Raw genomic sequence first — 15,935 nt, forward strand, 5'->3', positions numbered from 1 at the left:
TAAATTTTGGAGATTAATCCTTTGTCAGTTGCTTCATTTGCAAATATTTTCTCCCATTCTGAGGGTTGTCTTTTGGTCTTGTTTATGGTTTCCTTTGCTGTGCAAAAGCTTTTAAGTTTCATTAGGTCCCATTTGTTTATTTTTGTTTTTATTTCCATTTCTCTAGAAGGTGGGTCTGTGTCCTGCAGAGCTTTTACTTGTTTTCCCCTCTACCTCTATCCTCACATCTCCCTTCAAAAAAGCAAAAAAGATTGTAAGTTCCCTCCCTCATACCCTCACAGCTGGTTTCTTTTCTCTCTCTTCTAACAACTTTATTGGGATAAAATTCACAGACCATAAAATTCACCCATACAGCTTTTTTCTTAAAATTCTTTATGTCTCTTACCTTGCTCGTCCATGTGCTGTATTCAGTGTGTTTCTGTCCCTGTCCTCTGCCAGGCCAAGGGAACTCTGGACGGCAGGGAGTCGGCCTTGGTAGGGGTGCCCAGTCGGGCTTTCCTCAGTAAGTGAGGTTTGAATTGAACTTGGACTGGAGGCCTGCATTCCTCAGGTCTTGCAGGGCGTGTTAGAGATGGAGAAAAAGGCAGGGCCCTCCCGCAGGACAAACCAGAGGGTCACTGTGAGATGAGACTGCTTACAGCAAGGGGATCATGCCAGCCAGCAAGCAGGTGCCACGCCCACCAGTGGGCCAGACGGACGTGGCGAGGCCCAGCCAGCCTCACCTTCTGCCTGCCCATGGGGCTGGGCCTTTTCGGATTCACCCTTGTGGTGAATGATTCCAGATGTTAAAGTGAAATTTCTTCAGAACTGTTGCATTTGAAGACCAGTGTAGTAAAGAGGGTGTGGGAGACTTACGGTTTGAAGAAAAACTACAGAGATGGCTGAAAGGCCCTAGAAAATTGAACAGTGTTGAAAGGGACAAGAAGCTGTGATTGTTCCAGTCGAGAAGAAGCAGCAATTTACCAGATCTTTTCACTCCATGATTGGGTTCTTCTCCGTTGGTAGAAAATTGAGTGAAAGAAACAGACAAGCTGCCATATTAAATTATGAAAAAAAATTTTTTTAATTTATTTTTTATTGAAGTATAGTTGAATTACAGTGTTGTGTTAATTACTGCTGTACAGCAAAGTGACTCATTTATACGTATATATACATTCTTTTTCATATTCTTTTCCATTATGGTTTATCACAAGATATTGAATATAGTTCCCTGTGCTGTACAGTAGGACCTTGCTGTTTATCCATTCTATATGTACCAGTTTGCATCTGCTAATCCCAACTCCCGGTCCATCCCTCTCCCTCCCCCCTCTCCTTTGGTAACCGCCAGTCTATTGTCTATGTCCCTGATTCTGTTAAGTGACGAACATTTTTTGGGTTAAATTCTGGAATGGGGTACATTAGAGGGTAACAAAAACCTAAAACGTTTCCCCCCTTATATCTGTCTTGCTAGTGTAATCCCAAAGCACCACGGTAGCTTAGATGACCTCTTACGGGAAGATGACTAGAACTGGCCCTTCTGACGAGCCCTTAGCACTTTCTAAGCTGCTCGCGGAAAGGTGAGACAGCATTCCCCACCAGTCCCAGAAACCTGACCCAGTGCCCTGAGAAGACACAGGCCTGAGGCACCACGCCAGCTTTGGGTTCAAGAAGCTCTAAGGTCAGGGTGCAGCTCCAGTTTTCTCACTCGTAGGATGGGGGTAATGCCGCCGAGCTTGCAGGGCGGCTGGCGCTGGGGGGGATGGCAGAAGTAGCTCATGTCTGGTGCAGACTCAGGGCCTGTTGTTGGTGGCCACTCCAATGCTGGGTTCAGCAGCGGACACACTAGGAAATGCTCTATATCAGTGAGTTACTGTTCCACATTCACACTCCGTGTAGACTTTGCCCTCTACCTGTCATATTAAAATGAGCTCAGACAAAACAGAAAGAGAACTAAAACTCTTACATCAAAAATTCTACTTACTACAGAAAAAAATATGAATCTCTTAAAAGGTTTTTGTCCTGGGCTTCCCTGGTGGCGCAGTGGTTGAGAGTCCGCCTGCCGATGCAGGGGACACAGGTTCGTGCCCCGGTCCGGGAAGATCCCACATGCCGCAGAGCAGCTGGGCCCGTGAGCCATGGCCGCTGAGCCTGCACGTCCGGAGCCTGTGCTCTGCAACGGGAGAGGCCACAGCAGTGAGAGGCCCGCGTACCCCCCAAAAAAAAAAGAAAAAAAAAAAGGTTTTTGTCCCATTTTCTCCAGAAGCAATAGGGTGGTACATCTGATGGTGGTCCTTCAGGCGTGTCTTCAGCTCATGTGTTTTGCCAGTCACTGTACTGTAATTAGTGACGAGCCTTTGGGCAAGTTGGGGAAGCAGAGGGCAGGCAGCTTAAAGGCCTGGCCCGAGGGGGCCTATCACAGTCTCTGCCTCAGGCAGAAATTTCACTTGAGTTGACCCTTTGTGTTTCACCTTTATAAAGAAGTTCTTAAGCGGGGCATCACTGAAGAAAAGTAGCCGTGTGTGTGGAAACATGAAGGTCATCACAACAGTCAGAACGCTGTTCCACGCCTTCCACGAGTCACAGCTGCTCTCTGGTGCGTGAGGGGGAAGCAGTAGAAATGCTGGTTAAAGTGGAGGGTCAGTGATGGCTTATTCACCAGGGATGGGGCAGGCAGAATGGAAACTGTGGGGTGGTCTGGACCTTGCAGGTAAAATTTCCCTCCCTCCACTAATGTAGCAGGTCCAGGAGCAGCCCTGCTGTGGAAGGCGTGCTCGTGGGTTATGTTACACCCTCCTCAGAAGAGACCCTCCTCCCGGGCTGCACGGGGCCCTTTTTGGGGTGCTTGGTTTACAGGGCTACTCAGTGGAAGTTACTAAGTGCTACCCAGGTGTCGTCTATGTGTAACCTGCTCAGTAGAGCTTGTTTGTAACAAGTGTACCTTCTTGGTTGGTAATTTAGCTGGATTCTAGGATAATTTGGGGTGGTATAGTTTACTTGTTAAATATGACTTATAAATAACTGATTAGAAAACAGTGTCATCCAGTAACAATGACAGTAGCTCCCGTGTAATGAGAACTTACTGTATGCTGGGCACGGTGCTCAAAGCTTTATGGGGCCCATCTAATTTAGTACTCCGCCGGTGACTTCTTGGAGGAACACTGTTACTCTCAGTCAGCGGGTGAGGAGACAGCCTTGGAGGTGCCAGGGAAATCTGCCAGGCTCGCGCAGTGGCCTGGGGGTGTGTGGGCTTAACACGGGGACCTGGCTATGCGAGTGTGCCTTCTGCTGAGTAACGGGACAGTGATCCTGGGGGAGCTTTATCCCTCCCCTGCCAGTTTGCTAACCAGTATTCATGCTGTACCCTTGATTTTTCTTTTTCTTAAATTTAGAATATACATATGTAGGACGTCTCTGTGACGCACAGAAGCAATGGTCTGGAGGCTAGCCGTCTCGTTGCTGTGAACGTCAGGGCATAATGTTGTCATCTGTTTGTGCTTGTATTGCATGTTTGTGACTTGTATACAGGTATCCCCTGCTCATCAAAAATTAGGTTTCTGCCACTTCGCTTTTATGAAAGACCTACCTGTTTTTGACAACCAAGAGAAATCCTAGGACGATTTCCACTTTTAGGAAAAAAGGCAAAGAGTGAAAATACCGGTCAGTGTTTATTTTGCTGAGTGCCATTATAGCGGCATCACCCTCAGCAGTGACAGGGGCCCCCGCCAGGCTCCCTCCCCGGGAACCACACTCGGCATCTCCCCAGAGCTGTGCACTGTGTCTGAGAGCATCTCTGCTTTGTCCCTGTGCGTCAGTTAGAAAGATGTGTCTATCCTAAGGTGACTGCTTTACTCCAGTTTGGCTTAGGAAAGGTTTCCTTGGAGCACTGTACTTTGGGTAGCGGGAAATCTGGATGTGACGGTGTTGGCTCTTTCCTATTGTGCTATTGTACACTGGGTTTTTTTTTTTCTTTTTTTAACAAAACATATATTTGTATTCACATTAGCAAGGGAGTTGGCTTTCTTTTATTATTTATTATTATTATTATTCTGGCTGCATTGGGTCTTCGTTGCTGCGTTCGGGCTTTCTCTAGTTGTGGTGAGCGAGCTTCTCACTGCAGTGGCTTCTCTTGTTGTGGCTTGCGGGCTCTAGAGCTCAGGCTCAGTAGTTGTGGCACACGGGCTTAGTTGCTCCACGGTATGTGGGATCTTCCCGGACCAGGGATTGAACCCGTGTCCCCTGCATTGGCAGGCGGATTCGTAACCACTGCGCCACCAGGGAAGCCCCGGGAATTGGCTTTAGAAAAGAGACGTGTGCTGTGAAGGTCACTCACTTTACACAGGTTCTTTGCTTTGACAAAGGAATCCCAAAGGGCAGTGCCACGGCAGCTTGTGGGGGAGACCCGCTGTCTCTGGATCACTACCTCCTTGATCAGAGGCTTCAAGTGGGACGTGCCACTCTCAGGCAGGAAGGCAGACAGTTCTAAGTGATACCCGGTAGTGAGGCAATAGGATTTTATTTCAGTAGTGACAAAGCAAGATGGACCAAATGAAAAGGAATTGAGAAAAGCAATCGATCAACTATGGAGTGGAGGCAAAGATGAAGGAACACGTGACTGACCCCTGGCTCGGTCCCCACGCGGGGTCTTAGGAAGGTTAACCACCTTCATGTGACAGCAGGCTGTTGGAATGAGACTCCTGGTTTACTGTTGACTCAGTACAGCCTCCTCACCCGTTCCCCACCCCAGCTTCTCAGATTTTCACTGACTCAGTCTGAACCTTACTTGCCTTCTGAGTCACAGTATTAAAGGGCTTCCTTTTCTTTCTGGCTTTGTTTTTTTTTTTTAACATCTTTATTGGAGTATAATTGCTTTACAATGGTGTGTTAGTTTCTGCTTTATAACAAAGTGAATCAGCTATACATACACATATAAGGGCTTCCTTTTCAGTCCTCTAAAATCTTAAATCTCATTAAGTTAAAATCAGTGTTTGTTCACTTCACAGCATTATAGTTCCTGATTATCAGCTTATGTGGAAGAGTTCGTACTTGGAGAACTTTATTTGGGAGTTAATAGGGCTTCTTGGAAGATTCAGCTTTCTCAAACTGATTCATATTGAGAAAGATTTGTGACGGGCTCCCTATGAAGGATCGTATTCTGTCATTTAACAAAAAATCTTAGTTATTAAAACAAGTAAAACCCATTTAATGTAATTTAAGCACATTTTTCAAAAACTTTATGGTAGGTGTTATTCTTCCATAGGTGTATCAGCGATCTGAACTGTGAGAACAGATTTCAAGCCATTTTTGAACTATGAACTCCTTCAAAGCTGGGACTGGTGGAAGTGTTTGCTTTTCCTGCCACGTGCTGGATCAAGACCTGGCCCTTGCCCTGTATTCCCGGCCCGTGGGGAGTTCATGCCGTGGGTGCTCAGCAGGGGCTGAGTTCATGTCTGTCTGCTTTATTGTCCTGCCTGTGGCCACACTCCCGGGTCCTTGGGGTGCTGTGCCGGCCTCTCCTCCCTTACACGAGACGCCTTGCAGAGCTGCCCGTCACTGTACCCAGCCAGCGGGGGGTGGGGGGTAGTTGCTACAGGCAGCAGAGGGTCTCCATCATGGGGGGGCGGGGGGAACTTCCCAGGATCGGAGCTGCTGTTCACTCCGGAGGGAGGAGAGTTGCCCCTCGTGTCCTCTGCATGTCATTTGGCCGTTGGGCTCCCATTTCCTCATTAGTAAATGTACTGTTTGGACTGGATAATCTGAAAGACCGTTTCCAGTTCTCCATGTGTGATTGCCAAGGGGCTGAGGCCATGTCAGGAGAGAGGCTGGGTGACGCCCAGGTTCGGGGGGGGGGGGGAGGGGGAGGCCACGCAGGGCACAGGCAGAGCGGGGCGGGCTGAGCAGGCTTCCCGCTGCCCTTGGGCTGCTGCCCTGTGACACAGTCCTCTTTCCTGACAGGGCCCCTCCCGGGCACTCCTTCCAGCCTGTCTGATCTTATTTCCTCTCTTGATAAACAAACCAAAGGTGGGGGGGAGCAGTCAGTTTCTCCTTTCACAACTGTTTTCAGTCACTTTCAGCTGGAGATCCTCCCTCCACCCCCAGTCCTTCCTGGCAAAGCTTTTTCCTGTTTAAAGGGAACACTGGGCTCCCAGTTTTCCCTTGCAGTTGGGACCTCATACTTGCAGGTGGTTGCCCTTGATTGGTTGATTGATTCATTGCCTTTTAGGGCATCAAGAGAAATTTTATAGGGGACAGTCTTGGGTTGTAGAAGAATGAAGAGATTAGGAAAATTTTTCTCCTAATTAAAGTTTAGCTATCAAAGGGCTAAAGCTTTATTCAGTCTTCTTTTGGTGGGAAATAACCCAAGTTTTTGAATATATTCTTACCTTAGAAAAAAATAAAAGCCGTCCCAGTGGAGAAAGTAACCTTTCCTGACTGGTGGTTGAGGATGGTTGTTGAGTCAGCTGTGCTTATTGCGTTCCCTTTTGTGTTCCCTGTTTGTGTCGGGGCTTGCGGGGCAGCGGTTTACCAGGTGGAGGTAGACCGTGCCTTCCTGGGCCCTCCAGTCCAGCGGGGAAGATGGCAGTGAGCAAATACACGTGCGAGGCTCACTTATCAGAAGGCTAGCAGGCTCCTGACCTAGTCACCTGGCTGGAGCCAGGGACCCCGAGGACAGTAGCAGATGGTGGGGGAGATGGGGGCGGGGGGGGTGCTATTCCACCCAGGGTTGAGCGAGGGCCTGCATAGCTGAAAGACAGGTGTGGTGGGATTGAGGGGAGCACAGGGGCGACGCGGGGCAGGGGGAGGCAGGCAGGACCCAGACATGCAGCAAGCTCTGTGAGCATTTAGATGCTATCGAAGAGCCATGCGAAACTTGAGGAATCGTCAGCAGGGGAGTGATGGGATTGTGTTGGTTTTGGAGGAGATGGTGCCGTGGGGCTGGAGGGCTGGAGAGGCGGCGAGTGGGTGCAGGAGGCCAGCTGCAGGAGCAGGGGAGCGATGGTGGTCTGCGTCGAAGGGACGAGGATGGGGCTGGGGGCTTGGGGAGTGGTCTGAGGCTGCAGCTGCAGGTCAGGGGGTGTGTGGTGCAGGACTCCAAGTGGGTGTCAACCCCGGCAGTCGCTGGAGTGCAGAGCCCCGCAGGGCCAGCCAGTCGGCCTGTGCCCGCTTCTCTGAGCCGGAGGGCGGCAGTGCCCGTCTGTCCTCAGCGTAGCGTCCCGGTGCTGGCGCACTTGGGGGCCCAGTCAGTGTTTGCTGACTCGGCAGCTTTTGTTGAGGGCATGGGAAGGAGAGGTCATTTTACTCTTTCTAAAATTTAGAATAGTGATGTTGTCTTACTTCCGAAACTACCAGTTCATTATCACCATGAAAAGCAAACGTTATTTTAAGCATCACAGCTGATCTGTTTTCTTCAAGCTACCCATAATGTCTGTCTTCTAATCTTAATATAAATGATGTTTAAAATGAATCCCTAATGGTGTTTTGGTTGCTGTGGTTTTGCTTTGCATCCTGAATGTTTCCAGAGTGCATGACAAGCTGTGTTGCACCCCAGTGGATATAATTCATAAAATTTTCCGATAACATTTTGTATTCTGAGGAGCATTGCAAGCCCTGGGCTTAGTGGAGGGGCATTTATGCTTTTCAAGTGCTACTGCCCTGCTTCCTCCCAGTAAGCTCTAGCTCCAATTTCCTAGCCACAGAGACTGGTTCTCCCCTCCCACCCACCCCCAGGTCAGCTGGCTGTTCTGAAGGGCTACTTTTTTGAAAACGTGAAACAGCAGTAGAATCTTGTGAGAAAAATCAGTTTGGTCTGTTCCCTGTCTCAGGCTCTGCAGCAGTAACTGTGAAGTGTCTCCTTCCCCACCTGATCATCCCTGGGTCTTTCCACGTGAGTAAGTGGCACCCACTCATCACGTTGCCCAGGCTGGAAACCCAGCAGTCATCCTGGAGTCTCCTCTTGCTTCACCCACGTCGCAGGCGACTGCGCCTCCAGAGGGAAACCGGACGCGGCCTCCTCGGGGCTCCAGGCCCGACACCCCGAGCCCCGCTTACCTCCTGTGGGAAGCAGCGTCCCCCAGCTCTCCTTCCACGCTTGCCCTCATGGCCTGCTTTCCAAATAGCGACAGATGATCTTTAAAAAGAGGTTAAAAACTTGTTTGGAAACAGGTTCAAACTTACAGAGAAGTTGCAAATAACAGTATAAAGAAGTGCCTCGAGGAGCTGAGAGTAAGTTGCCTGCATGGTCCCCCTCCCTGCTGAAAGTTTGGTGTGTATTTCCTGCAGCCCCGGCTGGTCTCTAGCCCCAAGTCAGGAATATGACATTGACACAGAGCTAGCAAGGGATCACCCCAGCCCCAGTCTGCTGTTCTCTCGTAGCAGAGGAGCCTGAGAACCAACGCTCACTTGACTTCCGTGCTGTCTTCCTCTCTCCCTTCTGTGGGGACTCTGGCCTCTCCTGACTTTCATGACTGAAACCGTTGCGGGCCAGTCATTTTGTAGAATATCTCTTCAATTCAGGTTTTCCTCCCGTTTCCTCATGATTAAATTCAGCTTTTATAACTTTGCCAGGAAAATCACAGAGGTGACACTGTGTTTTTCTCATTGCGTCCTTTGGGGTGGCACACAGTCTCACCCTGATCACATCACTCTGATCTCTTGGTTTAGGTAACGTCTGCCAGACTGCACTGCGAAGGCACTGTTTCCTCTGTTTGATCAACAAGTATTTCGTTTGGATGTACTTTGAAGCTATGTAAATATTCCATTTCTCATCAGATATTTTAATATTGATTTATTTAATATCAGTGTGTACTCCTGATTTTGTTTTATTTAGTGGGCTGGATAATCTGTGACTATCCGTATTTAATTTGATTCACTCCCATTCTTTTTATTTTATTTATTTATTTTTTTGCGGTACGCGGGCCTCTCACTGTTGTGGCCTCTCCTGTTGCGGAGCACAGGCTCTGGTCGCGCAGGCTCAGTGGCCATGGCTCACGGGCCCAGCCGCTCCGCGGCACGTGGGATCTTCCCGGACCGGGGCACGAACCCGCGTCCCCTGCATCGGCAGGCGGACTCTCAACCACTGCGCCACCAGAGAAGCCCTCACTCCCATTCTTTGAGCGCTTCCTTATTTTCGGGCACAAGAAGATGTTCCAGGCTGACCTGCGCTTTCCTGACCCACCTCTGGACTTGATGGAGGTGTCCTGGTCCCTTAGCTGGAGAATGGTATTTAGAAACCAAGATCTGTCACTAGTGATGCTTCTTGCTGCTGGGGTGTTGCCGCCTCCTGGCCCTCTCCAGAGGCAGAGCTAGGGCTTCCATGTGTATGTACACACCCATTTATGTCTGCATCTTTTCTGCGTCCACATACTGAAAACCACGAGCTCACACTGATGCCTCCACTTCTAATTCAGTGCTGTAGGGTCTGTTCTCCCTTTTTCGTAACTCCCTTTTCTGACAGTGAGGAAGCTGGCCCCCGTTATCCTGAACCTGTTTACTGGTGTGATCAGTCCTTCTGTATGTAACAATCTCCTGTCCCCGACGGACGTCCTCCTTACCCCAGCGTCACCCAGTTTGGGCTCCGACCCCTGTTCCCGTTGGGCTCTGCCTAAAGGAGGTGCTAGAGGAAGGCAGGTGTGTGTGGGGGTGTATGGGGGGGTGGGCCTTGCAGCTTCCTGCCAGCTTCCCTCCTCTGTGGCACCTTAGCAGCCAGCCTTCTCCTGGCAGGAAGTGTCTTCTGGTAGTGGGCAGCTGGTCCCGGTTTGGGCATTTTCCCACACTTGCAGAGACCCCAGCATCAGCTGGCGAGTGCCCCTCTCAGCTCCCTGGGTCCCAGCCCTTAGCTCGCAGCCTTTGTGCTTAGAGACCCCAGTAAACGGCAGCAGCAGCAGCCGAGCCTCAGAGTTTCAGCTGGGCGGGGCCCTTCCCCAGGTTTCACAAATCCCAGCTTCTGCCTTTGGTTCCCCAATCCTAAGCCTAGCATTTGCTTCTTGCACCTGCTGTCTCATGATAATCCAGTGCTCCCTTTTAACTTTTTTTTTTTAAGTCTGTATTGAATTTCTTACAGTATTGCTTCTGTTTTACGTTTTGGTCTTTTGGCCGCTGGGCATGTGGGATCCTAGCTTCCTGACCAGGGGGTCGACCAGAAATCGAACCCTCACCCCCTGCATTGGAAGGCGAAGTCTTAACCACTGGACCGCCAGGGAAATACCCGCTTTCAACTTTTTTGGTTACCTAGGTAACAGTCCTTTCTGTTACATTTTCTTCAAATAACTGGTGTGGTTTCTGTCTGTTGACTCTACCCAGTCCGTATGGTGGGGTCACCTTGTACTTGTGTTGACACTGATTGACACCCCATTTGAAATGTCACTCTTTCTCCTTTTCATGGGTGTAAGTCCTTCCTGTCAGAGTGATTTCATGGCCTCTCAGTACTTGTGTGGTTCGCAGGGTGGTCTGCTGCTGTGATTTAATTCTCTATTCTGGTTCTAGCTAATGCAATCTTAATGATTTTTACATAGCGCTACAGTATTTTTACTGTGTCCTCAGAACTGTTTGAAAATATTTAACATTTTTCAAAACTAATGCTTTCCTTCTGGCTCCTTTTTAGTGCCCTCTATTTTTAAACATTAGGTTTTGTTCACATAGTTGATTTCCTGTTGCTTGACTCTTAATTTCTTTGTCTTTCCAAGCTTTCATTTGGGGTGTTTCCATAGTTCTTCCCCCGTTTATCAGACTGCCCCTGATAAATCCGTGTTCATACATTTCAGGGAAATTGTACAGGGCTGTGTAAAATGCATAAGCAACAGAAACAGGTTCTATAAAAAGAGTAAGAGGAAAACTTGTCGAGGAACATCAGGTAAGACAGTTGATGTGGAAAGAAAAGATGAAGAGGAAGCTAGCCAGGTCTCATCCGCCACAAGGGACTTCGCGCTTCTCTGCCTCAGCCCTCACTGAGGTGGGAGGAGGGACTTTTTGCCTATTTTAGGGATCAGAAAATTTAGTCACAGAGGGGCAGATGACTTTCCTAAGATGGCATGGCGACCAGGTGTCCCACTTAGGACTTGACTCCTGAATGGAAGGAAGCCAGGGCTTTTCCCTGGGCCTCCTCCTGCCAAGTAGGGCAGGAGTAAACAGAACTGGATAGCGTATCGTTGGACCACTTACATACACACAGATCGCTACCACTAGAAATAAGATAAACACTTCACACCGTGCTCCAACATACTCTAAACAGCAGATGAATAATGGGTTGACTATTTTAAAAAGCCGTTTGACCAAAAATAGGATTGACAGTCAGATTGGTAACGAGTCATGACTTTCTAAGCCTTAGTAAGAAAATGACAAAGGAAAAATGAATTTGATTTTATTAAAAATGATACTTTTATTGGAAGTAATAATTGCTATAAAATAAAAATAGCATAGTTCAGATGAAAAGAGGCAACAGAATGGAGGAGTAGTGTTTACAGCTGTTACGTGTAAGAGAGCCAAAGTAAAGCTCTTACACAGTTGATTAAAAAACATCAAGATGTGATTAATGAGCAAGTGTCATGAATGGATAATTAACATCACAGGGCACAGCCGGATATGGGAGAACACCGCCTCACAGGCATCAAAGAACTGCTGATTTCAAAGGAAGACGAGATGTCGAGATGTCGGTGTGTGGCTGTGAGGGGGGTGTGACTCAGGAGATGCAGCTTGGAAGGCAGGTTAGGAACCAGATAGAATGTTAGTGTCCTTTGGAGAGTCCTGGAGTTTCATCCTCAAAATTAATTTAAAATAGTAAAAAATCTGTGTGCATGAAAAGTTCATTGCAGATTTATTCACCATAAGAAAATAATTTTAAAAAAATTTAACCTCTCCATTCAGTAGACACAATTATAAATTGTTGGTGTGTCAACTTAGTGAAATATTATGCAACTGTTAAAATGTTAGTTGAGTGGTATATAAACATGAAAAATGTAAGAAATGAGATAAAAGCAGAATACACAAAAATGGCTATATAAACATTGACCGTGTCTACGGTCAGGGGCTGGAATGGGAACATGTGAAGTTAAAGTGGTTCATGGCACAATTATGGGTGGAATTTTCTTTAATTTCCATGGAAATTGCTGTTTGATTTGCACGTTTAAAACACTGGCCAGCAGGTTTTGTGAATCTTTGGGGTTTTTGTAGAAGCGTCCAGAATGCTGTGTTGAACCCCTGCCAGAGTGAGTGTTTCGGCAGTGTAGCAAGTGTGACTGTGGCGTGGGTCCTCCACAGGTGGGCAGAGCGGCACCATCTCCTTCCCACACTCGCTGGCCTGGGGGTGGTTTGTTGGGATTGTGTTTCTTCACAGTAAAGTGGAAGGTACTGTTTGGTTCCCCCAGAAGATGCCAAGAGAGATTGTGAGCTCCAGGGGCTGTTTAGAGTGTATTTCCATGAGGATTTTTGGGAATGGGTATTTTAGGTGATATTTGGAAGAAAGGTGAACCATAAGTGACCTTTAAGTTCTAGCTCAAGGGTTTTCTTTAGCCTGGCTTCCCCCCCCCCCCCGCCCTAAATAATTCACGGCCTGTGTGTTCTGTTCCCTAATCTCTGTGCCAATGGGTATTTACCGTTCTTGGTGCCTGTTAATAGGTGCTCTGGCTTTTGCTCCTTGGATCAGTGAACCATGGTGGTCAAACCTTGGTGGTACTAAGCAACTATTTAAGAAAAAAAAATTTGGAGTTAGATTCATAATATGGAGCTCAGTTAGAAGCCCAGAAAGTACCAGATTGCAGGTTTGGGGGGAGATAATTGTAGATGCACGTGTAGTTATAAGAAACAACACAGAAAGAGCCCTGGTACATTTTGCCCAATTCCCCCGCCCCCCGCCATGGGAATGTTGTGAAGCTGTAATCGTGGAGGATTTGAAAAAGATCCGTAGAGAACAAATAAAAGTTGGCATAAACATAGGGATTTAGATCTGAAGGTGAAAAGAGGAGAAAGGTGTAGGAGATGTAACGGAGCGGCTGCTAGACGGAGCGCGGGTGGTCAGCGCGCGGGTGCTGCTTCTGGAGTCTCACAGCGCGGGGCTTCTGGTCCTGGGGCTGCTGTGACTAATTACCACCAACGGGGGCGTAAGGTCGCAGAGATTTTTCTTCTCTCTCACAGTTCTTGAGGCCAGAAGTCCAGAGTCAAGGTGTCAGCAGGGCCATGCCCCTCCTGGAGGCTCTGGACGGAGTCTGTCCCTGTCTCTTTGAGCCTTTGGTGGTGGCAGCAGTCTTTGGCGCTCCTTGCTTGTAACTGAATCACTCGAATCCGTGCCCCCATCTTCGCGTGACTGTTCCCCTCTCTGTGTCTCTGATCCAGATCTCTCACTTTTATGCAGACGCCAGTCATGCTGGACTTAGAGCCCACCCCATTCCTGTTTGTGACTTCGTCCTAACTTGATTACATCTGCAGAGACCCCACTTCCAAATCAGGTCGCATTCACAGGTTTTGGGGAGACACTGTCCAACCCAGTCCACTTTCCACAGAAAAGTTGGCTTAGTTTTCTTCTTCCTAAAATGTGGATGGTCATGGAATGAATTTCAAGAACGTGTGTGCTGACCTCGTGGGAGCGGTGTCAGATGCTGCTCCCAGCCCGGCCCCCGTTACCGTCAGGGGCTCCGCGCGTCTCTCAAGGGTGGTTGCCCGTTGTCGCCGAGAACGCCTTGTGTCCCGCCCCCAGCTGCCCTGTGGCCCTGAGAGCCGGCAGGTGGTGCCCAGAACTCACGGACCTGGTGAGCCGGTGCCTGTGCCGCCCTGCAGAGCAGACGGGTGCCCAGCGGGGAGAGCTCAGCTTTCAGGATTTTTCTAGGGGATCTTTGTTGTGATGGTATTTGTTATAACAGATATTGAAATACAGGTGCCAGTATGAACATCCACATTAATTGGGCATAAATAGCGACTTTCCAAACGTTAATGACTTTACAGATGTTAAGTGTCTTGAAAAGTATTCATTCATTTAAAAAGTATTTTCTAAAGAAAGTATAACTTAATGGAATGCCCCAGTCAATTAAATTTTTATCGTCAACTTTTTAGAGTAAGTTATTAATTTTACTTTTTTTAATTTGTAGCTAAACCATTTACACAACTGGTGAAGGAAATGCAACTTCATCGAGAAGACTTCGAAATAATTAAAGTAATCGGAAGAGGTGCTTTTGGTGAGGTAAGATAAACTTATTTTTGTTCATTTTGCCTAGCAGCTCCCATCTAGCAGTTTTAGGGTCCTGTACATTGATTTTGGGACGAGGTAATTATTGGTATCATTTGGAGAGTTCTTGGTGGATAAAATCTGAAAGATAGAGTTAAGGAGAGAAAAAACAAAAGCTGGTGACTGGTGAATTACCCTGAAAATTGTCTTGACCAAAATGGTTCTTTCTGACAGATAAGTTTTTTAAAACATCCGTTTGTCAGTCAAAAAAAAGTGTTGGCAGCGGTTTTCAAAAAAATACAAGAAGGGTCGCATCAGAGTGGTGCTCATCGTTCGTAGCTTGCCTACAGTCCTCATGCGATTGTGAGTCTCGCCCCGTGTTTGGAGGAGAACAGCTTGTGCACCGGGTGACCCGCCCTGCAGCTCCCCCCAGCTCCGCCTGGAGCTGCTGTCCCTCCTGCCGGCTCCGGCCCAGCCGGCCGGGTGTGTTTACAGGCGCTTAACTGAGCTACATTAACTCCTCTCCTTAGGTTTTGCCTGTGGCCCTCCCAGGCTGCGGAGCTGCGCGTGTGGGTTAATGAGATGCTCTGTGTCATGTCCAGCAGCGCGTGTGCTCTGTCCAACATAGCCCTGCTGGACGTGACTCTAAAGTGCTGCAGAGTGGGAGACAGCATTTGTTGTGCACGGTGTACACTTCATATTGGGCAAAATATACGTGGAAAAAAGCAAAGCAGGAATTTAACAAGATAGCTGCTTTGTTCTGAAGTAGCTCATGAGTGGAAACCAGGCCTGTGATCTTTGAAAACATCTCAGTATTTTTGGCGATTCTTCTGCCACCAGCACCTGATGACAGCCCTGCTTTATTTGCAGGGCTTCAGTAGAATACACCAAAAGAAAACATTCCTACGAAAATGCTTTCAAAATACTCGAGTGAGAAAGCTCTGGCCTGCCTGAGTGAATGTGGGCGGTTGTGTGTTGTGCCCTCATTTCTTCCTTGGAAACTGCCCTGGCCTCAGATCAGACCCCAGCCCCATGCTCTGTGGCGAGCCCCGTCTCTCGTCCTCATACCCTCCTCTCCCTCACGCAGCCTGGTCTTCATACCCACCCCTTGCCCAGCCCACTCCTAAGAGCGAATCTCACCAAGGAGTGGGTAGAGGGGAAGTAGCGCCCGGGGGGGCTGCTTTGGTGGCAGCCTTGTCCTCTGGGACGGCATCTCCTCCCAGGCTGACCTCGGAATGACCCTGGATCCAGGACTCCCCGACCGAATTCAGCTCTGGGCTGGGACGGGATAGGGAGGTTGTTGGCTTTTTTTACGGTACGCGGGCCTCTCACTGTTGTGGCCTCTCCTGTTACGGAGCACAGGCTCCGGACACGCGGGCTCAGCGGCCATGCCTCACGGGCCCAGCCGCTCCGCGGCATGTGGGATCTTCCCAGACCGGGGCACGAACCCGTGTTCCCTGCATCAGCAGGCGGACCCCCAACCACTGCGCCACCAGGGAAGCCTGGGTTTTTGTTTTTAAATATTAAGGTATACTTACATGTAAAACGCACAGATCGAGGTGTATGGTTTGAGTTATGACAGATGTCTACACCTGTGTAAGCAGCACCCCAGTCTATATAGAGCATTTCTATTCCCTAGAAAGTTCCTTCCTGTTTCTTTCCAGAGCCTCCACCTCCTGTAAGCCCCACCCTTCCCCAGGTGGCCACTCTCCCGATGGCCGCCAACAGGGAAAAAATTGAGTTCTACATAGAAATAACAGATCTCTGAGCTCTAGTTACGATGTGATGAGGTAAGGGAGGGTTTTTGTTG

General features: G+C 48.6%; 1 protein-coding gene across 4 annotated transcripts in view; it reads left to right on the top strand.

Moving 5' to 3' along the window:
- The window catches only part of CDC42BPB (CDC42 binding protein kinase beta), a 121,824-nt gene that overhangs the window by 37,794 nt on the left and 68,095 nt on the right, over positions 1-15,935 (top strand). For all 4 annotated transcript variants that reach the window (XR_012329820.1, XM_073800009.1, XM_073800008.1 and 1 more), the window contains one exon: positions 14,049-14,140. Coding sequence is in view for 3 of the 4 variants with exons in the window: in XM_073800008.1 (XP_073656109.1) it covers positions 14,049-14,140 (92 nt within the window). In the remaining variant the exon portion in view is untranslated. The remainder of the gene's footprint in view (positions 1-14,048; positions 14,141-15,935) is intronic.

Source organism: Tursiops truncatus, chromosome 2 (assembly GCF_011762595.2).
Source record: "Tursiops truncatus isolate mTurTru1 chromosome 2, mTurTru1.mat.Y, whole genome shotgun sequence".
NCBI classification, from domain to species: domain Eukaryota; kingdom Metazoa; phylum Chordata; class Mammalia; order Artiodactyla; family Delphinidae; genus Tursiops; species Tursiops truncatus.